Here is a 26,540-nt window from a genome sequence, read left to right as displayed (position 1 = left end):
CCTTTGTCCCACCTATGTACATCATCTCCTTGGTCTTGTCTGTGTTCAAGGAGAGATTATTATCCTGACACCAGGCCACCAGTTCCGCTACCTCCCTTCTGTACGTAGTATCATCTGCAAACTTGATGACAGTGGTGTTTGGCAGTCGTGTGTGAAGAGGGTGTACAATAGGGGGCTCAGCACGCAGCCTTGGGGGGTCCCAATGCTTAGAACCTTTGTGCCTGATGTCTGGTTGCCGATACTGACTGACTGGGGCCGGTTTGTGAGAAAGTTCAGGACCCAGTCACAGAGAGTTGGTGTCAGACCAACAGTGAGGAGTTTAGCAGTGAGTTTTTGTGGGATGACCGTGTTAAAAGCAGAGCTGTAGTCGATGAATAATAGCCTGGCATAGGTGTCCTTGCCCTCTACGTGGGTGAGGGTGGTGTGGATGACGGGGTTGACTGCAACCTCACTGGACCGATTCTGCCGGTAGGCAAACTGTAGAGCAGGGGTCACCAACGCGGTGCCCACGGGCACCAGGTCGCCTGTTAGGACCAGATGAGTCGCCCGCTGGCCTGTTCTAAAAATAGCTCAAATGGCAGCACTTACCAGTGAGCTGCCTCTATTCTTTAAATTGTATTCATTTACTAGCAAGGTGGTCTCGCTTTGCTCGACCTTTTTAATTCTAAGAGAGACAAAACTCAAATAGAATTTGAAAATCCAAGAAAATATTTTAAAGACTTGGTATTCACTTGTTTAAATACATTCATTTATTTTTTTACTTTGCTTCTTATAACTTTCAGAAAGACAATTTTTTGAAGAAAAAAAACTACCTTAAAATTTATTTTAGGATTGTTAAACACATTCACCTTTTTACCTTTTCAATTCCTTCCTCTTCTTTCCTGTCAATTTAAATCAATGTTCAAGTATTTTTTTTTTTATTGTAAGGAATAATAAATACATTTTAATATAATTCTTCATTTTAGCTTCTGTTTTTTCGACAAAGTATCCATCCATCCATTTTCTACCGCTTATTCCCTTTCGGGGTCGCAGGGGGCGCTGGCGCCTATCTCAGCTACAATCGGGCGGAAGGCAGGGTACACCCTGGACAAGTCGCCACCTTATCGCAGGGCCAACACAGAGAGACAGACAACATTCACACTCACATTCACACACTAGGGACCATTTAGTGTTGCCAATCAACCTATCCCCAGGTACATGTCTTTGGAGACAAAGTATATTAGTGAAATATTTCTTCAAACTTATTATGATTAAAATTCAGAGAAATTATTCCGGCAAATCTACAAAATCTGTAGGATCAAATTTAAATCTTATTTCAAAGTATTTTGAATTACTTTTAAAATTTTTGTTATGGAAAATCTAGAAGAAATAATGATTTGTCTTTGTTAGAAATATCGCTTGGTCCAATTTATTATATATTCTAACAAAGTGCAGATTGGATTTTAACCTATTCAAAACATGTCATCAACATTCAAAAATTAATATTAATCAGGAAAAATGACTAATGGTGTTCCATAAATTATTTTTTTAAATTGTTTCAAAAAGATTCAAATTAGCTAGTTTTTCTCTTCATTTTTTTCGGTTGAATTTGGAATTTTAAAGATAAACTGTTTTTAAAAATTGTATTTTAATTTTTTTCGTGTTTTCTCCTCTTTTAAACTGTTCAATTAAGTGTTTTTTCATCATTTATTCTCTACAAAAAAAAACTTCCGTAAAAAGAAAAAACATTTACGACAAAATGATAGACAGAAATATCAATTTTTTTATATATATAGATTTGTTTATTAAAGGTAATTTGAGCAAATTGGCTATTTCTGGCAATTTATTTAAGTATGTATCAAACTGGAAGCCCTTCGCATTGATCAGTACCCAAGAAGTAGCTCTTGGTTTCAAAAAGGTTGGTGACCCCTGCTGTAGAGGGTCCAGTGTGTCTGGGATGGTCTTCTTGATGTGTGACATGACTATCCTCTCGAAGCACTTCATCACTATTGGGGTGAGTTGTCTAGTATGTTTACTATTTTATTTAGGAAAAACTTTCAATAAGAATCATATGTTTAATGTACCCGAAGATTTTTTGTTAAAATGAAGCCAATAATGTACTTTTTTGTGGTCCCATTTATTTAGAGAAGTATTGAAAAGTATCAAAATACATTTTGGTATAGGTCCCGGTACTATAATATTGGTATCGGGACAACACTAGTAAGAACAGAATTCATTGGTTGATTCTTTGACCACCTTAGTAGTCATTTTTTCACTGGAGAGATTAGTCTCTACGATGCAGCCAAGATAGGTAATCTCATTTTTGTTTGTTATTATATTGTCACCCACTTTGACTGTGAAGTTGTCTACTTTTCTGAGGTTAGGAATTGACCCAAAGACCTGTGTACTTGCAAGTACCGAGGCAAGTCTTATTTCGGCAGTTGGTCATTGAAAGCCTTGCTAGTCTAGGTCTTGAGGATTCTAGCTTCTCTTGTTTTGTGGCCGTTAGCCTCGGTTCTGTTCTTCATGGGTACAGAAAATGATGGAATGATCACTTAAGCCGCACACAGTTGTTCCACTCGTGGTGATCTGAGACTGGTCAGAAGTAACAAGGAGGTCTATGAAGGTTTAAAAGGACTCACTCACCCTGGTAGTGTGCTTAATGAGCTAAGTGAGACTATGTTGGTGGCACAGCTTAGTGAAGGTTTTAAAAATGGGTGCATCCTTTCAGGACATATCTGTGTTCCAGTCCCCAAGAAGTAAACCTGTACCAACATGTTTACATAAAACTCACACACTCACTAAATACATTTTATACTGTAAACAAATCTAATTAAAGTTATAATTTCACTTCCTAAATCTGACTTACAAGTATCAATAAGTGAACATAAACAATTATTTTCAATAACTAAAGTAGTCAAAACTTGAATTATTAAGGTGACTGACTTTCCTTCAGCTTGTCGTAGATGGTCTCCAATTCCTAAAGAGGAATTGTTGATGAAGATACTCCATAAAACAGCACATAGTAAAACATATTTTTGTGAAAGTTCCTTTTGGCCCAGGCAACAAAATGACCACCAAAAAATATTTTGCATGATCACAAAAACATACCATGAATGTTTTTGCAGTGATTTTGGAATTAGATTTTTTGAATTTCCATGATATTTTAGTTATAGTAATAACTATGGCATTAAAAGAATATGTTTAAGTTTAGAGATAAAGTTTAGGTGTCATAGACCGTATACACAATACAATATTTACCCACTTTACATCAGTGAAGTTAGTAATTGCTTCAATCAATGCTGCCTCGTACTTATAAAAACTTTTCAAATTGCCCCTCATCAAATTTCCAAGTCTGTTTGTGTACTCACTGTTCCACTTTTGAATTAATTTTAGGAACCAATTGGGTATTTCCTGTGTTTTTATTGTTTGTTTTGCTACACACTTTTAACACAACACACGGAAGAACACAAATAATGTAATTGTGTCAACAGTGTCAGTTCAAAACTATTTCTATTCCCTCTTGATCTTATTTACTTATTTACCCAACAGATGTCCAGCAGCCCCCTCACATTAAAGAGGAAGAGGAGAATCCACAGCCCCCCCACATTAAAGAGGAAGAGGAGGAAGTGTGGATGAGTCAGGAGGGAGAGTGTCCTGTAGGGCAGGAGGAGGCTGATGTCAGCAAGTTTCCACTGACTGTTGTCTCTGTGAAGACTGAAGAGCATGAAGACAAACCACCTGAGTCCTCACAGCTTCATCACAGTCCAAGTAAGCACAACATTTTATTCTCAGGGCATTCAATCCATCACAACTGGACTCTTCACTTTGTCTTACAAGACCTTTGTCCTCTCATCCAAGTAGGCTTCATCACTTCATGCTCATACACTTCAAGTCTTAAATCTAATCATTGGAATTTAGAGGAGATCTGCACTTTTTTGAGGAATTTTTCTATCGATCACAATCATTATAAAAGACATGATGGTGGATATATAAAAAAAAATAAATCCCATTCTAACTAGGGCTGGGCGATATGGCCTTTTATTAATATCTCAATATTTTTAGTCCACATCACGATACACCATATATATGTGGATATTTTGCCTTAGCCTTGAATGAACACTTGATGCATATAATCACAGCAGTATGATAATTCTGTGTCTACATTCAAACATTCTTCTTCATACTGCATTCATATATGCTACTTTTAAACTTTCATGCAGAGAGGGAAACCACAACTAAGTCAAATTAGCAAAAGTGTATTTATTAAACAGTTATTAAGCAGTGGCACAAACATTCATGTCATTTCCAAAGCAAAAAGTGCAAGATTGTCAGAGACATTTTAAAACAAGCTATGAGTGCACTTTTGTGCATGATGTCACTAAGATGACATAGCAAAACAACACTATATTAAAGTGCACCTGTTGTACAGAACACCACTACAATAGTTTAAAACAAATAAAGTGCACTTTTCTGCATGATGTCACACAAGATATTTCAATAAGTGTCAAATAAAAATGTGCTGCATAATAGGAAATCAAATAGTGTATGTCCTTCACTATGTGGTAGGTTCCTACGGACGTTATCTCCTTCTGTTGTTGACCAGTTTTTTCATATGGGGTTGATGTGGAAATGTTTGCTTGGGCATTTTGTGGGTGTGGCACCAAACTGAGATGTTGACATGCAGAGTTTCAAGCACTCCTCATTCTCTAGCGGGTGACTTTTCAAATGAGGCTACACATTAGCAGTGCTGCAACTTTTTGTAGCAACGCTTTTGCCGCATACTTGACATATTACGGTTGTCTTTTCAACATCTTCCCTTTTGAAACCAAACCACCGCCAGACAATGGACTCTGTGCTGCTTTTCTTGGGAATTAATTATTCCTTCATTTGTTACCAGACTAGCACCTTCTTTCTCTCGTATTACCACTAGCACCACCCCGTTAGCACCACAGCTAACGTTATAATGCCGCTACCTGTCTGCTCTGCGAGGGCGTATGACGTTGCACACGCGACAGTATGTGACGTATGTGAGAAGGTGCGCTTGTTTTATGTCTCTGTGAGAAGGAGAGACAAGGAGTGAGAAGAGGATGTAGTGTAATGCCCGCGGCTAAAAGCAACTGCGTGAGAATCTATACTCCAATACTGACAATATAGTCATTTTCTATAGCGCACAGAGACAAACCCACAATATATGGAGTATATTCCATATATCACCCAGCCCTAATTCTAACTCATAAATGTAAATAAAAGTCCACTTGCAATGGAGCCAATGGGAGGTCCTCTCTAATCATCCAAAAAACGCCAACCAAGTATTGAGTTGAGTTGAGATGAGTATGACTTTATTTGGAACATGCAAGCATACAACATGATACATCACACATGCATGCATACAACATGATACATCACACATGCATGCATACAACATGATACATCACACATGCATGCATACAACATGATACATCACACATGCATGCATACAACATGATACATCACACATACAACATGATACATCACACATGCATGTATACAACTTGATACATCACACATGCATGTATACAACTTGATACATCACACATGCATGCATACAACATGATACTTCACACATACAACATGATACTTCACACATACAACATGATACATCACACATGCATGCATACAACATGATACATCACACATGCTTGCATACAACTAGATACATCACACATGCATGCATACAACATGATACATCACACATGCATGCATACAACATGATACATCACACATGCATGCATACAACATGATACATCACACATGCATGTATACAACATGATACATCACACATGCATGCATACAACATGATACATCACACATACAGCATGCATACAACATGATACATCACACATACAACATGATACATCACACTTGCATGCATACAACATGATACATCACACATGCATGCATACAACATGATACATCACACATGCATGTATACAACATGATACATCACACATGCATGCACACAACATGATACATCACACATGCATGCATACAACATGATACATCACACATGCATGCATACAACATGATACATCACACATACCGCATGCATACAACATGATACATCACACATACAACATGATACATCACACTTGCATGCATACAACATGATACATCACACATGCATGCATACAACATGATACATCACACATGCATGCATACAACATGATACATCACACATGCATGTATACAACATGATACATCACACATGCATGCATACAACATGATACATCACACATACAACATGATACATCACACATGCATGTATACAACTTGATACATCACACATGCATGTATACAACTTGATACATCACACATGCATGCATACAACATGATACTTCACACATACAACATGATACTTCACACATACAACATGATACATCACACATGCATGCATACAACATGATACATCACACATGCTTGCATACAACATGATACATCACACATGCATGCATACAACATGATACATCACACATGCATGCATACAACATGATACATCACACATGCATGCATACAACATGATACATCACACATGCATGTATACAACATGATACATCACACATGCATGCATACAACATGATACATCACACATACAGCATGCATACAACATGATACATCACACATACAACATGATACATCACACTTGCATGCATACAACATGATACATCACACATGCATGCATACAACATGATACATCACACATGCATGTATACAACATGATACATCACACATGCATGCACACAACATGATACATCACACATGCATGCATACAACATGATACATCACACATGCAAGTATACAACATGATACATCACACATGCAAGCATACAACATGATACATCCCACATGCATGAATACAACATATACATCACACATACAACATGATACATCACACATGCATGCATACAACATGATACATCACACATGCATTCATACAACATGATACATCACACATACAACATGATACATCACACATGCATGTATACAACTTGATACATCACACATGCATGCATACCACATGATACATCACACATACATGCATACAACATGATACCTCACGCATACAACATGATACTTCACACATACAACATGATACATCACACATGCATGCATACAACATGATACATCACACATGCTTGCATACAACTAGATACATCACACATGCATGCATACAACATGATACATCACACATGCATGCATACAACATGATACATCACACATGCATGCATACAACATGATACATCACACATGCATGTATACAACATGATACATCACACATGCATGCATACAACATGATACATCACACATACAGCATGCATACAACATGATACATCACACATGCATGCATACAACATGATACATCACACATACAACATGATACATCACACTTGCATGCATACAACATGATACATCACACATGCATGCATACAACATGATACATCACACATGCATGCATACAACATGATACATCACACATACAACATGATACATCACACTTGCATGCATACAACATGATACATCACACATGCATGTATACAACATTATACATCACACATGCATGCATACAACATGATACATCACACATGCATGCATACAACATGATACATCACACATGCATGCATACAACATGATACATCACACATGCTTGCATACAACATGATACATCACACATGCATGCATACAACATGATACATCACACATGCATGCATACAACATGATACATCACACATGCATGCATACAACATGATACATCACACATGCATGTATACAACATGATACATCACACATGCATGCATACAACATGATACATCACACATACAACATGATACATCACACATGCATGCATACAACATGATACATCACACATACAACATGATACATCACACATGCATGCATACAACATGATATCATGTTGTATGCATGCATGTGTGATGCATACAACTAGATACATCACACATGCATGCATACAACATGATACATCACACATGCATGCATACAACATGATACATCACACATGCATGCATACAACATGATACATCACACATGCATGTATACAACATGATACATCACACATGCATGCATACAACATGATACATCACACATACAGCATGCATACAACATGATACATCACACATACAACATGATACATCACACTTGCATGCATACAACATGATACATCACACATGCATGCATACAACATGATACATCACACATGCATGTATACAACATGATACATCACACATGCATGCACACAACATGATACATCACACATGCATGCATACAACATGATACATCACACATGCATGCATACAACATGATACATCACACATACAGCATACAACATGATACATCACACATACAGCATGCATACAACATGATACATCACACATACAACATGATACATCACACTTGCATGCATACAACATGATACATCACACATGCATGCATACAACATGATACATCACACATGCATGCATACAACATGATACATCACACATGCATGTATACAACATGATACATCACACATGCATGCATACAACATGATACATCACACATACAACATGATACATCACACATGCATGTATACAACTTGATACATCACACATGCATGTATACAACTTGATACATCACACATGCATGCATACAACATGATACTTCACACATACAACATGATACTTCACACATACAACATGATACATCACACATGCATGCATACAACATGATACATCACACATGCTTGCATACAACATGATACATCACACATGCATGCATACAACATGATACATCACACTTGCATACACTTGCATACAACATGATATCATGTTGTATGCATGCATGTGTGATGTATCATGTTGTATGCATGCATGTGTGATGTATCATGTTGTATACATGCATGTGTGATGTATCATGTTGTATGCATGCATGTGTGATGTATCATGCATGCATTTATACAACATGATACATCACACATGCACGCATACAACATGATACATTACACATACATGCATACAACATGATACATCACACATGCACGCATACAACATGATACATCACACATGCACGCATACAACATGATACATCACACATGCACGCATACAACATGATACATCACACATGCACGCATACAACATGATACATCACACATGCACGCATACAACATGATACATCACACATGCACGCATACAACATGATACATCACACATGCACGCATACAACATGATACATCACACATGCATGTATACAACATGATATCATGTTGTATGCATGCATGTGTGATGTATCATGCATGCATGCATACAACATGATACATCACACATGCACACATACAACATTATACATCACACATACATGCATACAACATGATACATCACACATGCACGCATACAACATGATACATCACACATGCATGTATACAACATGATACATCACACATGCATGCATACAACATGATACATCACACATACAGCATGCATACAACATGATACATCACACATACAACATGATACATCACACTTGCATGCATACAACATGATACATCACACATGCATGCATACATCATGATACATCACACATGCATGCATACAACATGATACATCACACATGCATGCATACAACATGATACATCACACATACAGCATGCATACAACATGATACATCACACATACAACATGATACATCACACTTGCATGCATACAACATGATACATCACACATGCATGCATACAACATGATACATCACACATGCATGCATACAACATGATACATCACACATGCATGTATACAACATGATACATCACACATGCATGCATACAACATGATACATCACACATACAACATGATACATCACACATGCATGTATACAACTTGATACATCACACATGCATGTATACAACTTGATACATCACACATGCATGCATACAACATGATACTTCACACATACAACATGATACTTCACACATACAACATGATACATCACACATGCATGCATACAACATGATACATCACACATGCTTGCATACAACATGATACATCACACATGCATGCATACAACATGATACATCACACATGCATGCATACAACATGATACATCACACATGCATGCATACAACATGATACATCACACATGCATGTATACAACATGATACATCACACATGCATGCATACAACATGATACATCACACATACAGCATGCATACAACATGATACATCACACATACAACATGATACATCACACTTGCATGCATACAACATGATACATCACACATGCATGCATACAACATGATACATCACACATGCATGTATACAACATGATACATCACACATGCATGCACACAACATGATACATCACACATGCATGCATACAACATGATACATCACACATGCAAGTATACAACATGATACATCACACATGCAAGCATACAACATGATACATCCCACATGCATGAATACAACATATACATCACACATACAACATGATACATCACACATGCATGCATACAACATGATACATCACACATGCACGCATACAACATGATACATCACACATGCACGCATACAACATGATACATCACACATGCACGCATACAACATGATACATCACACATGCACGCATACAACATGATACATCACACATGCACGCATACAACATGATACATCACACATGCACGCATACAACATGATACATCACACATGCACGCATACAACATGATACATCACACATGCACGCATACAACATGATACATCACACATGCATGTATACAACATGATATCATGTTGTATGCATGCATGTGTGATGTATCATGCATGCATGCATACAACATGATACATCACACATGCACACATACAACATTATACATCACACATACATGCATACAACATGATACATCACACATGCACGCATACAACATGATACATCACAGATGCATGTATACAACATGATACATCACACATGCATGCATACAACATGATACATCACACATGCATGTATACAACATGATACATTACACATACATGCATACAACATGATACATCACACATGCACGCATACAACATGATACATCACACATGCACGCATACAACATGATACATCACACATGCACGCATACAACATGATACATCACACATGCACGCATACAACATGATACATCACACATGCACGCATACAACATGATACATCACACATGCACGCATACAACATGATACATCACACATGCACGCATACAACATGATACATCACACATGCACGCATACAACATGATACATCACACATGCACGCATACAACATGATACATCACACATGCATGTATACAACATGATATCATGTTGTATGCATGCATGTGTGATGTATCATGCATGCATGCATACAACATGATACATCACACATGCACACATACAACATTATACATCACACATACATGCATACAACATGATACATCACACATGCACGCATACAACATGATACATCACAGATGCATGTATACAACATGATACATCACACATGCATGCATACAACATGATACATCACACATGCATGTATACAACATGATACATCACACATGCATGTATACAACATGATACATCACACATGCATGCATACAACATGATACATCGCACATGCATGCATACAACATAATACATCGCACATGCATGCATACAACATGATACATCACACATGCATGCATACTACATGATACACATACATGCATGTATACAACATGATACATCACACATGCATGCATACAACATGATACATCACACATGCATGCATACAACATGATACATCACACATGCATGCATACAACATGATACATCACACATGCACGCATACAACATGATACATCACAGATGCATGTATACAACATGATACATCACACATGCATGCATACAACATGATACATCACACATGCATGTATACAACATGATACATCACACATGCATGTATACAACATGATACATCACACATGCATGCATACAACATGATACATCGCACATGCATGCATACAACATAATACATCGCACATGCATGCATACAACATGATACATCACACATGCATGCATACTACATGATACACATACATGCATGTATACAACATGATACATCACACATGCATGCATACAACATGATACATCACACATGCATGCATACAACATGATACATCACACATGCATGCATACAACATGATACATCACACTTGCATGCATACAACAGGATACATCACACATGCAAGCATACAACATGATACATCACACATGCATGCATACAACATGATACATCACACATGCATGCATACAACATGATACATCACACATGCCTGCATACAACATGATACATCACACATGCAAGCATACAACATGATACATCACACATGCATGCATACAACATGATACATCACACATGCAAGTATACAACATGATACATCACACATGCAAGCATACAACATGATACATAACACATGCAAGCATACAACATGATACATCCCACATGCATGCATACAACATGATACATCACACATGCATGTATACAACATGATACATCACACATACAACATGATACATCACACATGCATGTATACAACTTGATACATCACACATGCATGCATACCACATGATACATCACACATACATGCATACAACATGATACTTCACGCATACAACATGATACTTCACACATACAACATGATACATCACACATGCATGCATACAACATGATACATCACACATGCAAGTATACAACATGATACATCACACATGCAAGCATACAACATGATACATCCCACATGCATGAATACAACATATACATCACACATACAACATGATACATCACACATGCATGCATACAACATGATACATCACACATACAACATGATACATCACACATGCATGTATACAACTTGATACATCACACATGCATGTATACAACTTGATACATCACACATGCATGCATACCACATGATACATCACACATACATGCATACAGCATGATACTTCACGCATACAACATGATACTTCACACATACAACATGATACATCACACATGCATGCATACAACATGATACATCACACATGCTTGCATACAACTAGATACATCACACATGCATGCATACAACATGATACATCACACATGCATGCATACAACATGATACATCACACATGCATGCATACATGATACATCACACATGCATGTATACAACATGATACATCACACATGCATGCATACAACATGATACATCACACATACAGCATGCATACAACATGATACATCACACATACAACATGATACATCACACTTGCATGCATACAACATGATACATCACACATGCATGCATACAACATGATACATCACACATGCATGTATACAACATGATACATCACACATGCATGCATACAACATGATACATCACACATGCATGCATACAACATGATACATCACACATGCAAGTATACAACATGATACATCACACATGCAAGCATACAACATGATACATCCCACATGCATGAATACAACATATACATCACACATACAACATGATACATCACACATGCATGCATACAACATGATACATCACACATGCATTCATACAACATGATACATCACACATACAACATGATACATCACACATGCATGTATACAACTTGATACATCACACATGCATGCATACAACATGATACATCACACATACAACATGATACATCACACATGCATGTATACAACTTGATACATCACACATGCATGCATACCACATGATACATCACACATACATGCATACAACATGATACCTCAGGCATACAACATGATACTTCACACATACAACATGATACATCACACATGCATGCATACAACATGATACATCACACATGCTTGCATACAACTAGATACATCACACATGCATGCATACAACATGATACATCACACATGCATGCATACAACATGATACATCACACATGCATGCATACAACATGATACATCACACATGCATGTATACAACATGATACATCACACATGCATGCATACAACATGATACATCACACATACAGCATGCATACAACATGATACATCACACATACAACATGATACATCACACATGCATGTATACAACATTATACATCACACATGCATGCATACAACATGATACATCACACATACAACATGATACATCACACATGCATGCATACAACATGATACATCACACATGCTTGCATACAACATGATACATCACACATACAACATGATACATCACACATGCATGCATACAACATGATACATCACACATGCTTGCATACAACATGATACATCACACATGCATGCATACAACATGATACATCACACATGCATGCATACAACATGATACATCACACATACATGCATACAACATGATACATCACACATACAACATGATACATCACACATGCATGCATACAACATGATACATCACACATGCTTGCATACAACATGATACATCACACATGCATGCATACAACATGATACATCACACATGCATGCATACAACATGATACATCACACATGCATGCATACAACATGATACATCACACATGCATGTATACAACATGATACATCACACATGCATGCATACAACAGGATACATCACACATACAACATGATACATCACACATGCATGCATACAACATGATACATCACACATACAACATGATACATCACACATGCATGCATACAACATGATATCATGTTGTATGCATGCATGTGTGATGTATCATGTTGTATGCATGCATGTGTGATGTATCATGTTGTATACATGCATGTGTGATGTATCATGTTGTATGCATGCATGTGTGATGTATCATGTTGTATGCATGCATGTGTGATCTATCATGCATGCATTTATACAACATGATACATCACACATGCACGCATACAACATGATACATTACACATACATGCATATAACATGATACATCACACATGCACGCATACAACATGATACATCACACATGCACGCATACAACATGATACATCACACATGCACGCATACAACATGATACATCACACATGCACGGATACAACATGATACATCACACATGCACGCATACAACATGATACATCACACATGCACGCATACAACATGATACATCACACATGCACGCATACAACATGATACATCACACATACAACATGAAACATCACACATGCACGCATACAACATGATACATCACACATGCACGCATACAACATGATACATCACACATGCACGCATACAACATGATACATCACACATGCCTGCATACAACATGATACATCACACATGCACGCATACAACATTATACATCACACATACATGCATACAACATGATACATCACACATGCACGCATACAACATGATACATCACACATGCATGTATACAACATGATACATCACACATGCATGCATACAACATGATACATCACACATGCATGTATACAACATGATACATCACACATGCATGTATACAACATGATACATCACACATGCATGCATACAACATGATACATCGCACATGCATGCATACAACATAATACATCGCACATGCATGCATACAACATGATACATCACACATTCATGCATACTACATGATACATCACACATGCATGTATACAACATGATACATCACACATGCATGTATACAACATGATACATCACACATGCAAGCATACAACATGATACATCACACATGCATGCATACAACATGATACATCACACATGCATGCATACAACATGATACATCACACATGCATGCATACAACATGATACATCACACATGCCTGCATACAACATGATACATCACACATGCAAGCATACAACATGATACATCACACATGCATGCATACAACATGATACATCACACATGCAAGTATACAACATGATACATCACACATGCAAGCATACAACATGATACATAACACATGCAAGCATACAACATGATACATCCCACATGCATGAATACAACATATACATCACACATACAACATGATACATCACACATGCATGCATACAACATGATACATCACACATGCATGTATACAACATGGTACATCACACATACAACATGATACATCACACATGCATGTATACAACTTGATACATCACACATGCATGCATACCACATGATACATCACACATACATGCATACAACATGATACTTCACGCATACAACATGATACTTCACACATACAACATGATACATCACACATGCATGCATACAACATGATACATCACACATGCATGTATACAACATGATACATCACACATGCAAGCATACAACATGATACATCCCACATGCATGAATACAACATATACATCACACATACAACATGATACATCACACATGCATGCATACAACATGATACATCACACATACAACATGATACATCACACATGCATGTATACAACTTGATACATCACACATGCATGCATACAACATGATACATCACACATACAACATGATACATCACACATGCATGCATACAACATGATACATCACACATGCAAGCATACAACATGATACATCCCACATGCATGAATACAACATATACATCACACATACAACATGATACATCACACATGCATGCATACAACATGATACATCACACATACAACATGATACATCACACATGCATGTATACAACTTGATACATCACACATGCATGTATACAACTTGATACATCACACATGCATGCATACCACATGATACATCACACATACATGCATACAACATGATACTTCACGCATACAACATGATACTTCACACATACAACATGATACATCACACATGCATGCATACAACATGATACATCACACATGCTTGCATACAACTAGATACATCACACATGCATGCATACAACATGATACATCACACATGCATGCATACAACATGATACATCACACATGCATGCATACAACATGATACATCACACATGCATGTATACAACATGATACATCACACATGCATGCATACAACATGATACATCACACATACAGCATGCATACAACATGATACATCACACATACAACATGATACATCACACTTGCATGCATACAACATGATACATCACACATGCATGCATACAACATGATACATCACACATGCATGTATACAACATGATACATCACACATGCATGCATACAACATGATACATCACACATGCATGCATACAACATGATACATCACACATGCAAGTATACAACATGATACATCACACATGCAAGCATACAACATGATACATCCCACATGCATGAATACAACATATACATCACACATACAACATGATACATCACACATGCATGCATACAACATGATACATCACACATGCATTCATACAACATGATACATCACACATACAACATGATACATCACACATGCATGTATACAACTTGATACATCACACATGCATGCATACCACATGATACATCACACATACATGCATACAACATGATACCTCACGCATACAACATGATACTTCACACATACAACATGATACATCACACATGCATGCATACAACATGATACATCACACATGCTTGCATACAACTAGATACATCACACATGCATGCATACAACATGATACATCACACATGCATGCATACAACATGATACATCACACATGCATGCATACATGATACATCACACATGCATGTATACAACATGATACATCACACATGCATGCATACAACATGATACATCACACATACAGCATGCATACAACATGATACATCACACATACAACATGATACATCACACATGCATGTATACAACATTATACATCACACATGCATGCATACAACATGATACATCACACATACATGCATACAACATGATACATCACACATACAACATGATACATCACACATGCATGCATACAACATGATACATCACACATGCTTGCATACAACATGATACATCACACATGCATGCATACAACATGATACATCACACATGCATGCATACAACATGATACATCACACATGCATGCATACAACATGATACATCACACATGCATGTATACAACATGATACATCACACATGCATGCATACAACATGATACATCACACATACAACATGATACATCACACATGCATGCATACAACATGATATCATGTTGTATGCATGCATGTGTGATGTATCATGTTGTATGCATGCATGTGTGATGTATCATGTTGTATACATGCATGTGTGATGTATCATGTTGTATGCATGCATGTGTGATGTATCATGCATGCATTTATACAACATGATCATCACACATGCACGCATACAACATGATACATTACACATACATGCATACAACATGATACATCACACATGCACGCATACAACATGATACATCACACATGCACGCATACAACATGATACATCACACATGCACGCATACAACATGATACATCACACATGCACGCATACAACATGATACATCACACATGCACGCATACAACATGATACATCACACATGCACGCATACAACATGATACATCACACATGCACGCATACAACATGATACATCACACATACAACATGAAACATCACACATGCACGCATACAACATGATACATCACACATGCACGCATACAACATGATACATCACACATGCACGCATACAACATGATACATCACACATGCATGTATACAACATGATATCATGTTGTATGCATGCATGTGTGATGTATCATGCATGCATGCATACAACATGATACATCACACATGCACACATACAACATTATACATCACACATACATGCATACAACATGATACATCACACATGCACGCATACAACATGATACATCACACATGCATGTATACAACATGATACATCACACATGCATGCATACAACATGATACATCACACATGCATGTATACAACATGATACATCACACATGCATGTATACAACATGATACATCACACATGCATGCATACAACATGATACATCGCACATGCATGCATACAACATAATACATCGCACATGCATGCATACAACATGATACATCACACATGCATGCATACTACATGATACATCACACATGCATGTATACAACATGATACATCACACATGCATGTATACAACATGATACATCACACATGCAAGCATACAACATGATACATCACACATGCATGCATACAACATGATACATCACACATGCATGCATACAACATGATACATCACACATGCCTGCATACAACATGATACATCACACATGCAAGCATACAACATGATACATCACACATGCATGCATACAACATGATACATCACACATGCAAGTATACAACATGATACATCACACATGCAAGCATACAACATGATACATAACACATGCAAGCATACAACATGATACATCCCACATGCATGAATACAACATATACATCACACATACAACATGATACATTACACATGCATGCATACAACATGATACATCACACATGCATGTATACAACATGATACATCACACATACAACATGATACATCACACATGCATGTATACAACTTGATACATCACACATGCATGCATACCACATGATACATCACACATACATGCATACAACATGATACTTCACGCATACAACATGATACTTCACACATACAACATGATACATCACACATGCAACATGAAACATCACACATGCACGCATACAACATGATACATCACACATGCACGCATACAACATGATACATCACACATGCACGCACACAACATGATACATCACACATGCATGTATACAACATGATATCATGTTGTATGCATGCATGTGTGATGTATCATGCATGCATGCATACAACATGATACATCGCACATGCATGCATACAACATGATACATCACACATGCATGCATACTACATGATACATCACACATGCATGTATACAACATGATACATCACACATGCATGTATACAACATGATACATCACACATGCAAGCATACAACATGATACATCACACATGCATGCATACAACATGATACATCACACATGCATGCATACAACATGATACATCACACATGCCTGCATACAACATGATACATCACACATGCAAGCATACAACATGATACATCACACATGCATGCATACAACATGATACATCACACATGCAAGTATACAACATGATACATCACACATGCAAGCATACAACATGATACATAACACATGCAAGCATACAACATGATACATCCCACTTGCATGAATACAACATATACATCACACATACAACATGATACATCACACATGCATGCATACAACATGATACATCACACATGCATGTATACAACATGATACATCACACATACAACATGATACATCACACATGCATGTATACAACTTGATACATCACACATGCATGCATACCACATGATACATCACACATACATGCATACAACATGATACTTCACGCATACAACATGATACTTCACACATACAACATGATACATCACACATGCATGCATACAACATGATACATCACACATGCAAGTATACAACATGATACATCACACATGCAAGCATACAACATGATACATCCCACATGCATGAATACAACATATACATCACACATACAACATGATACATCACACATGCATGCATACAACATGATACATCACACATACAACATGATACATCACACATGCATGTATACAACTTGATACATCACACATGCATGTATACAACTTGATACATCACACATGCATGCATACCACATGATACATCACACATACATGCATACAACATGATACTTCACGCATACAACATGATACTTCACACATACAACATGATACATCACACATGCATGCATACAACATGATACATCACACATGCTTGCATACAACTAGATACATCACACATGCATGCATACAACATGATACATCACACATGCATGCATCCAACATGATACATCACACATGCATGCATACAACATGATACATCACACATGCATGTATACAACATGATACATCACACATGCATGCATACAACATGATACATCACTTATACAGCATGCATACAACATGATACATCACACATACAACATGATACATCACACATGCATGCATACAACATGATATATCACACATGCATGTATACAACATGATACATCACACATGCATGCATACAACATGATACATCACACATGCATGTATACAACATGATACATCACACATACAACATGATACATCACACATGCATGTATACAACTTGATACATCACACATGCATGCATACCACATGATACATCACACATACATGCATACAACATGATACTTCACGCATACAACATGATACTTCACACATACAACATGATACATCACACATGCATGCATACAACATGATACATCACACATGCAAGTATACAACATGATACATCACACATGCAAGCATACAACATGATACATCCCACATGCATGAATACAACATATACATCACACATACAACATGATACATCACACATGCATGCATACAACATGATACATCACACATACAACATGATACATCACACATGCATGTATACAACTTGATACATCACACATGCATGTATACAACTTGATACATCACACATGCATGCATACCACATGACACATCACACATACATGCATACAACATGATACTTCACGCATACAACATGATACTTCACACATACAACATGATACATCACACATGCATGCATACAACATGATACATCACACATGATTGCATACAACTAGATACATCACACATGCATGCATACAACATGATACATCACACATGCATGCATACAACATGATACATCACACATGCATGCATACAACATGATACATCACACATGCATGTATACAACATGATACATCACACATGCATGCATACAACATGATACATCACACATACAGCATGCATACAACATGATACATCACACATACAACATGATACATCACACATGCATGCATACAACATGATACATCACACATGCATGCATACAACATGATACATCACACATGCATGTATACAACATGATACATCACACATGCATGCATACAACATGATACATCACACATGCATGCATACAACATGATACATCACACATGCATGCATACAACATGATACATCACACATGCATGCATACAACATGATACATCACACATGCATGCATACAACATGATACATCACACATGCATGCATACAACATGATACATCACACATGCATGCATACAACATGATACATCACACATGCATGCATACAACATGATACATCACACATGCATGCATACAACATGATACATCACACATGCAAGTATACAACATGATACATCACACATGCAAGCATACAACATGATACATCCCACATGCATGAATACAACATATACATCACACATACAACATGATACATCACACATGCATGCATACAATATGATACATCACACATGCATTCATACAACATGATACATCACACATACAACATGATACATCACACATGCATGTATACAACATGATACATCACACATGCATGCATACAACATGATACATCACACATGCATGCATACAACATGATACATCACACATGCATGCATACAACATGATACATCACACATGCATGCATACAACATGATACATCACACATGCATGCATACAACATGATACATCACACATGCAAGTATACAACATGATACATCACACATGCAAGCATACAACATGATACATCCCACATGCATGAATACAACATATACATCACACATACAACATGATACATCACACATGCATGCATACAACATGATACATCACACATGCATTCATACAACATGATACATCACACATACAACATGATACATCACACATGCATGTATACAACTTGATACATCACACATGCATGCATACCACATGATACATCACACATACATGCATACAACATGATACCTCACGCATACAACATGATACTTCACACATACAACATGATACATCACACATGCATGCATACAACATAATACATCACACATGCATGCATACAACATGATACATCACACATGCTTGCATACAACATGATACATCACACATGCATGCATACAACATGATACATCACACATGCATGCATACAACATGATACATCACACATACAACATGATACATCACACATGCATGTATACAACTTGATACATCACACATGCATGCATACCACATGATACATCACACATACATGCATACAACATGATACTTCATGCATACAACATGATACTTCACACATACAACATGATACATCACACATGCATGCATACAACATGATACATCACACATGCAAGTATACAACATGATACATCACACATGCAAGCATACAACATGATACATCCCACATGCATGAATACAACATATACATCACACATACAACATGATACATCACACATGCATGCATCCAACATGATACATCACACATGCATGCATACAACATGATACATCACACATGCATGTATACAACATGATACATCACACATGCATGCATACAACATGATACATCACTTATACAGCATGCATACAACATGATACATCACACATACAACATGATACATCACACATGCATGCATACAACATGATACATCACACATGCATGCATACAACATGATACATCACACATGCATGCATACAACATGATACATCACACATGCATGTATACAACATGATACATCACACATACAACATGATACATCACACATGCATGTATACAACTTGATACATCACACATGCATGCATACCACATGATACATCACACATACATGCATACAACATGATACTTCACGCATACAACATGATACTTCACACATACAACATGATACATCACACATGCATGCATACAACATGATACATCACACATGCAAGTATACAACATGATACATCACACATGCAAGCATACAACATGATACATCCCACATGCATGAATACAACATATACATCACACATACAACATGATACATCACACATGCATGCATACAACATGATACATCACACATACAACATGATACATCACACATGCATGTATACAACTTGATACATCACACATGCATGTATACAACTTGATACATCACACATGCATGCATACCACATGATACATCACACATACATGCATACAACATGATACTTCACGCATACAACATGATACTTCACACATACAACATGATACATCACACATGCATGCATACAACATGATACATCACACATGCTTGCATACAACTAGATACATCACACATGCATGCATACAACATGATACATCACACATGCATGCATACAACATGATACATCACACATGCATGCATACAACATGATACATCACACATGCATGTATACAACATGATACATCACACATGCATGCATACAACATGATACATCACACATACAGCATGCATACAACATGATACATCACACATACAACATGATACATCACACATGCATGCATACAACATGATACATCACACATGCATGCATACAACATGATACATCACACATGCATGTATACAACATGATACATCACACATGCATGCATACAACATGATACATCACACATGCATGCATACAACATGATACATCACACATGCAAGTATACAACATGATACATCACACATGCAAGCATACAACATGATACATCCCACATGCATGAATACAACATATACATCACACATACAACATGATACATCACACATGCATGCATACAACATGATACATCACACATGCATTCATACAACATGATACATCACACATACAACATGATACATCACATATGCATGTATACAACTTGATACATCACACATGCATGCATACCACATGATACATCACACATACATGCATACAACATGATACCTCACGCATACAACATGATACTTCACACATACAACATGATACATCACACATGCATGCATACAACATGATACATCACACATGCATGCATACAACATGATACATCACACATGCTTGCATACAACTAGATACATCACACATGCATGCATACAACATGATACATCACACATGCATGCATACAACATGATACATCACACATACAACATGATACATCACACATGCATGTATACAACTTGATACATCACACATGCATGCATACCACATGATACATCACACATACATGCATACAACATGATACTTCACGCATACAACATGATACTTCAAACATACAACATGATACATCACACATGCATGCATACAACATGATACATCACACATGCAAGTATACAACATGATACATCACACATGCAAGCATACAACATGATACATCCCACATGCATGAATACAACATATACATCACACATACAACATGATACATCACACATGCATGCATCCAACATGATACATCACACATGCATGCATACAACATGATACATCACACATGCATGTATACAACATATACATCACACATGCATGCATACAACATGATACATCACTTATACAGCATGCATACAACATGATACATCACACATACAACATGATACATCACACATGCATGCATACAACATGATACATCACACATGCATGCATACAACATGATACATCACACATGCATGCATACAACATGATACATCACACATGCATGTATACAACATGATACATCACACATACAACATGATACATCGCACATGCATGTATACAACTTGATACATCACACATGCATGCATACCACATGATACATCACACATACATGCATACAACATGATACTTCACGCATACAACATGATACTTCACACATACAACATGATACATCACACATGCATGCATACAACATGATACATCACACATGCAAGTATACAACATGATACATCACACATGCAAGCATACAACATGATACATCCCACATGCATGAATACAACATATACATCACACATACAACATGATACATCACACATGCATGCATACAACATGATACATCACACATACAACATGATACATCACACATGCATGTATACAACTTGATACATCACACATGCATGTATACAACTTGATACATCACACATGCATGCATACCACATGATACATCACACATACATGCATACAACATGATACTTCACGCATACAACATGATACTTCACACATACAACATGATACATCACACATGCATGCATACAACATGATACATCACACATGCTTGCATACAACTAGATACATCACACATGCATGCATACAACATGATACATCACACATGCATGCATACAACATGATACATCACACATGCATGCATACAACATGATACATCACACATGCATGTATACAACATGATACATCACACATGCATGCATACAACATGATACATCACACATACAGCATGCATACAACATGATACATCACACATACAACATGATACATCACACATGCATGCATACAACATGATACATCACACATGCATGCATACAACATGATACATCACACATGCATGTATACAACATGATACATCACACATGCATGCATACAACATGATACATCACACATGCATGCATACAACATGATACATCACACATGCAAGTATACAACATGATACATCACACATGCAAGCATACAACATGATACATCCCACATGCATGAAT

The 26,540-nt window shown here is 37.0% G+C and overlaps 1 protein-coding gene across 2 annotated transcripts in view; it reads left to right on the top strand.

The window, feature by feature from the left end:
• The window catches only part of LOC133547122 (oocyte zinc finger protein XlCOF6-like), a 53,764-nt gene that overhangs the window by 5,418 nt on the left and 21,806 nt on the right, over positions 1–26,540 (top strand). For both annotated transcript variants that reach the window (XM_061892947.1, XM_061892948.1), the window contains exon 2: positions 3,532–3,750. In XM_061892947.1, the coding sequence (XP_061748931.1) occupies positions 3,532–3,750 (219 nt within the window). The remainder of the gene's footprint in view (positions 1–3,531; positions 3,751–26,540) is intronic.

This window comes from Nerophis ophidion, unplaced genomic scaffold (genome assembly GCF_033978795.1).
Source record: "Nerophis ophidion isolate RoL-2023_Sa unplaced genomic scaffold, RoL_Noph_v1.0 HiC_scaffold_65, whole genome shotgun sequence".
NCBI classification, from domain to species: Eukaryota; Metazoa; Chordata; class Actinopteri; order Syngnathiformes; family Syngnathidae; genus Nerophis; species Nerophis ophidion.
The sequence above is the reverse complement of the archived record's forward strand: the minus strand, read 5'-3'. Positions and strand labels throughout refer to the sequence as shown.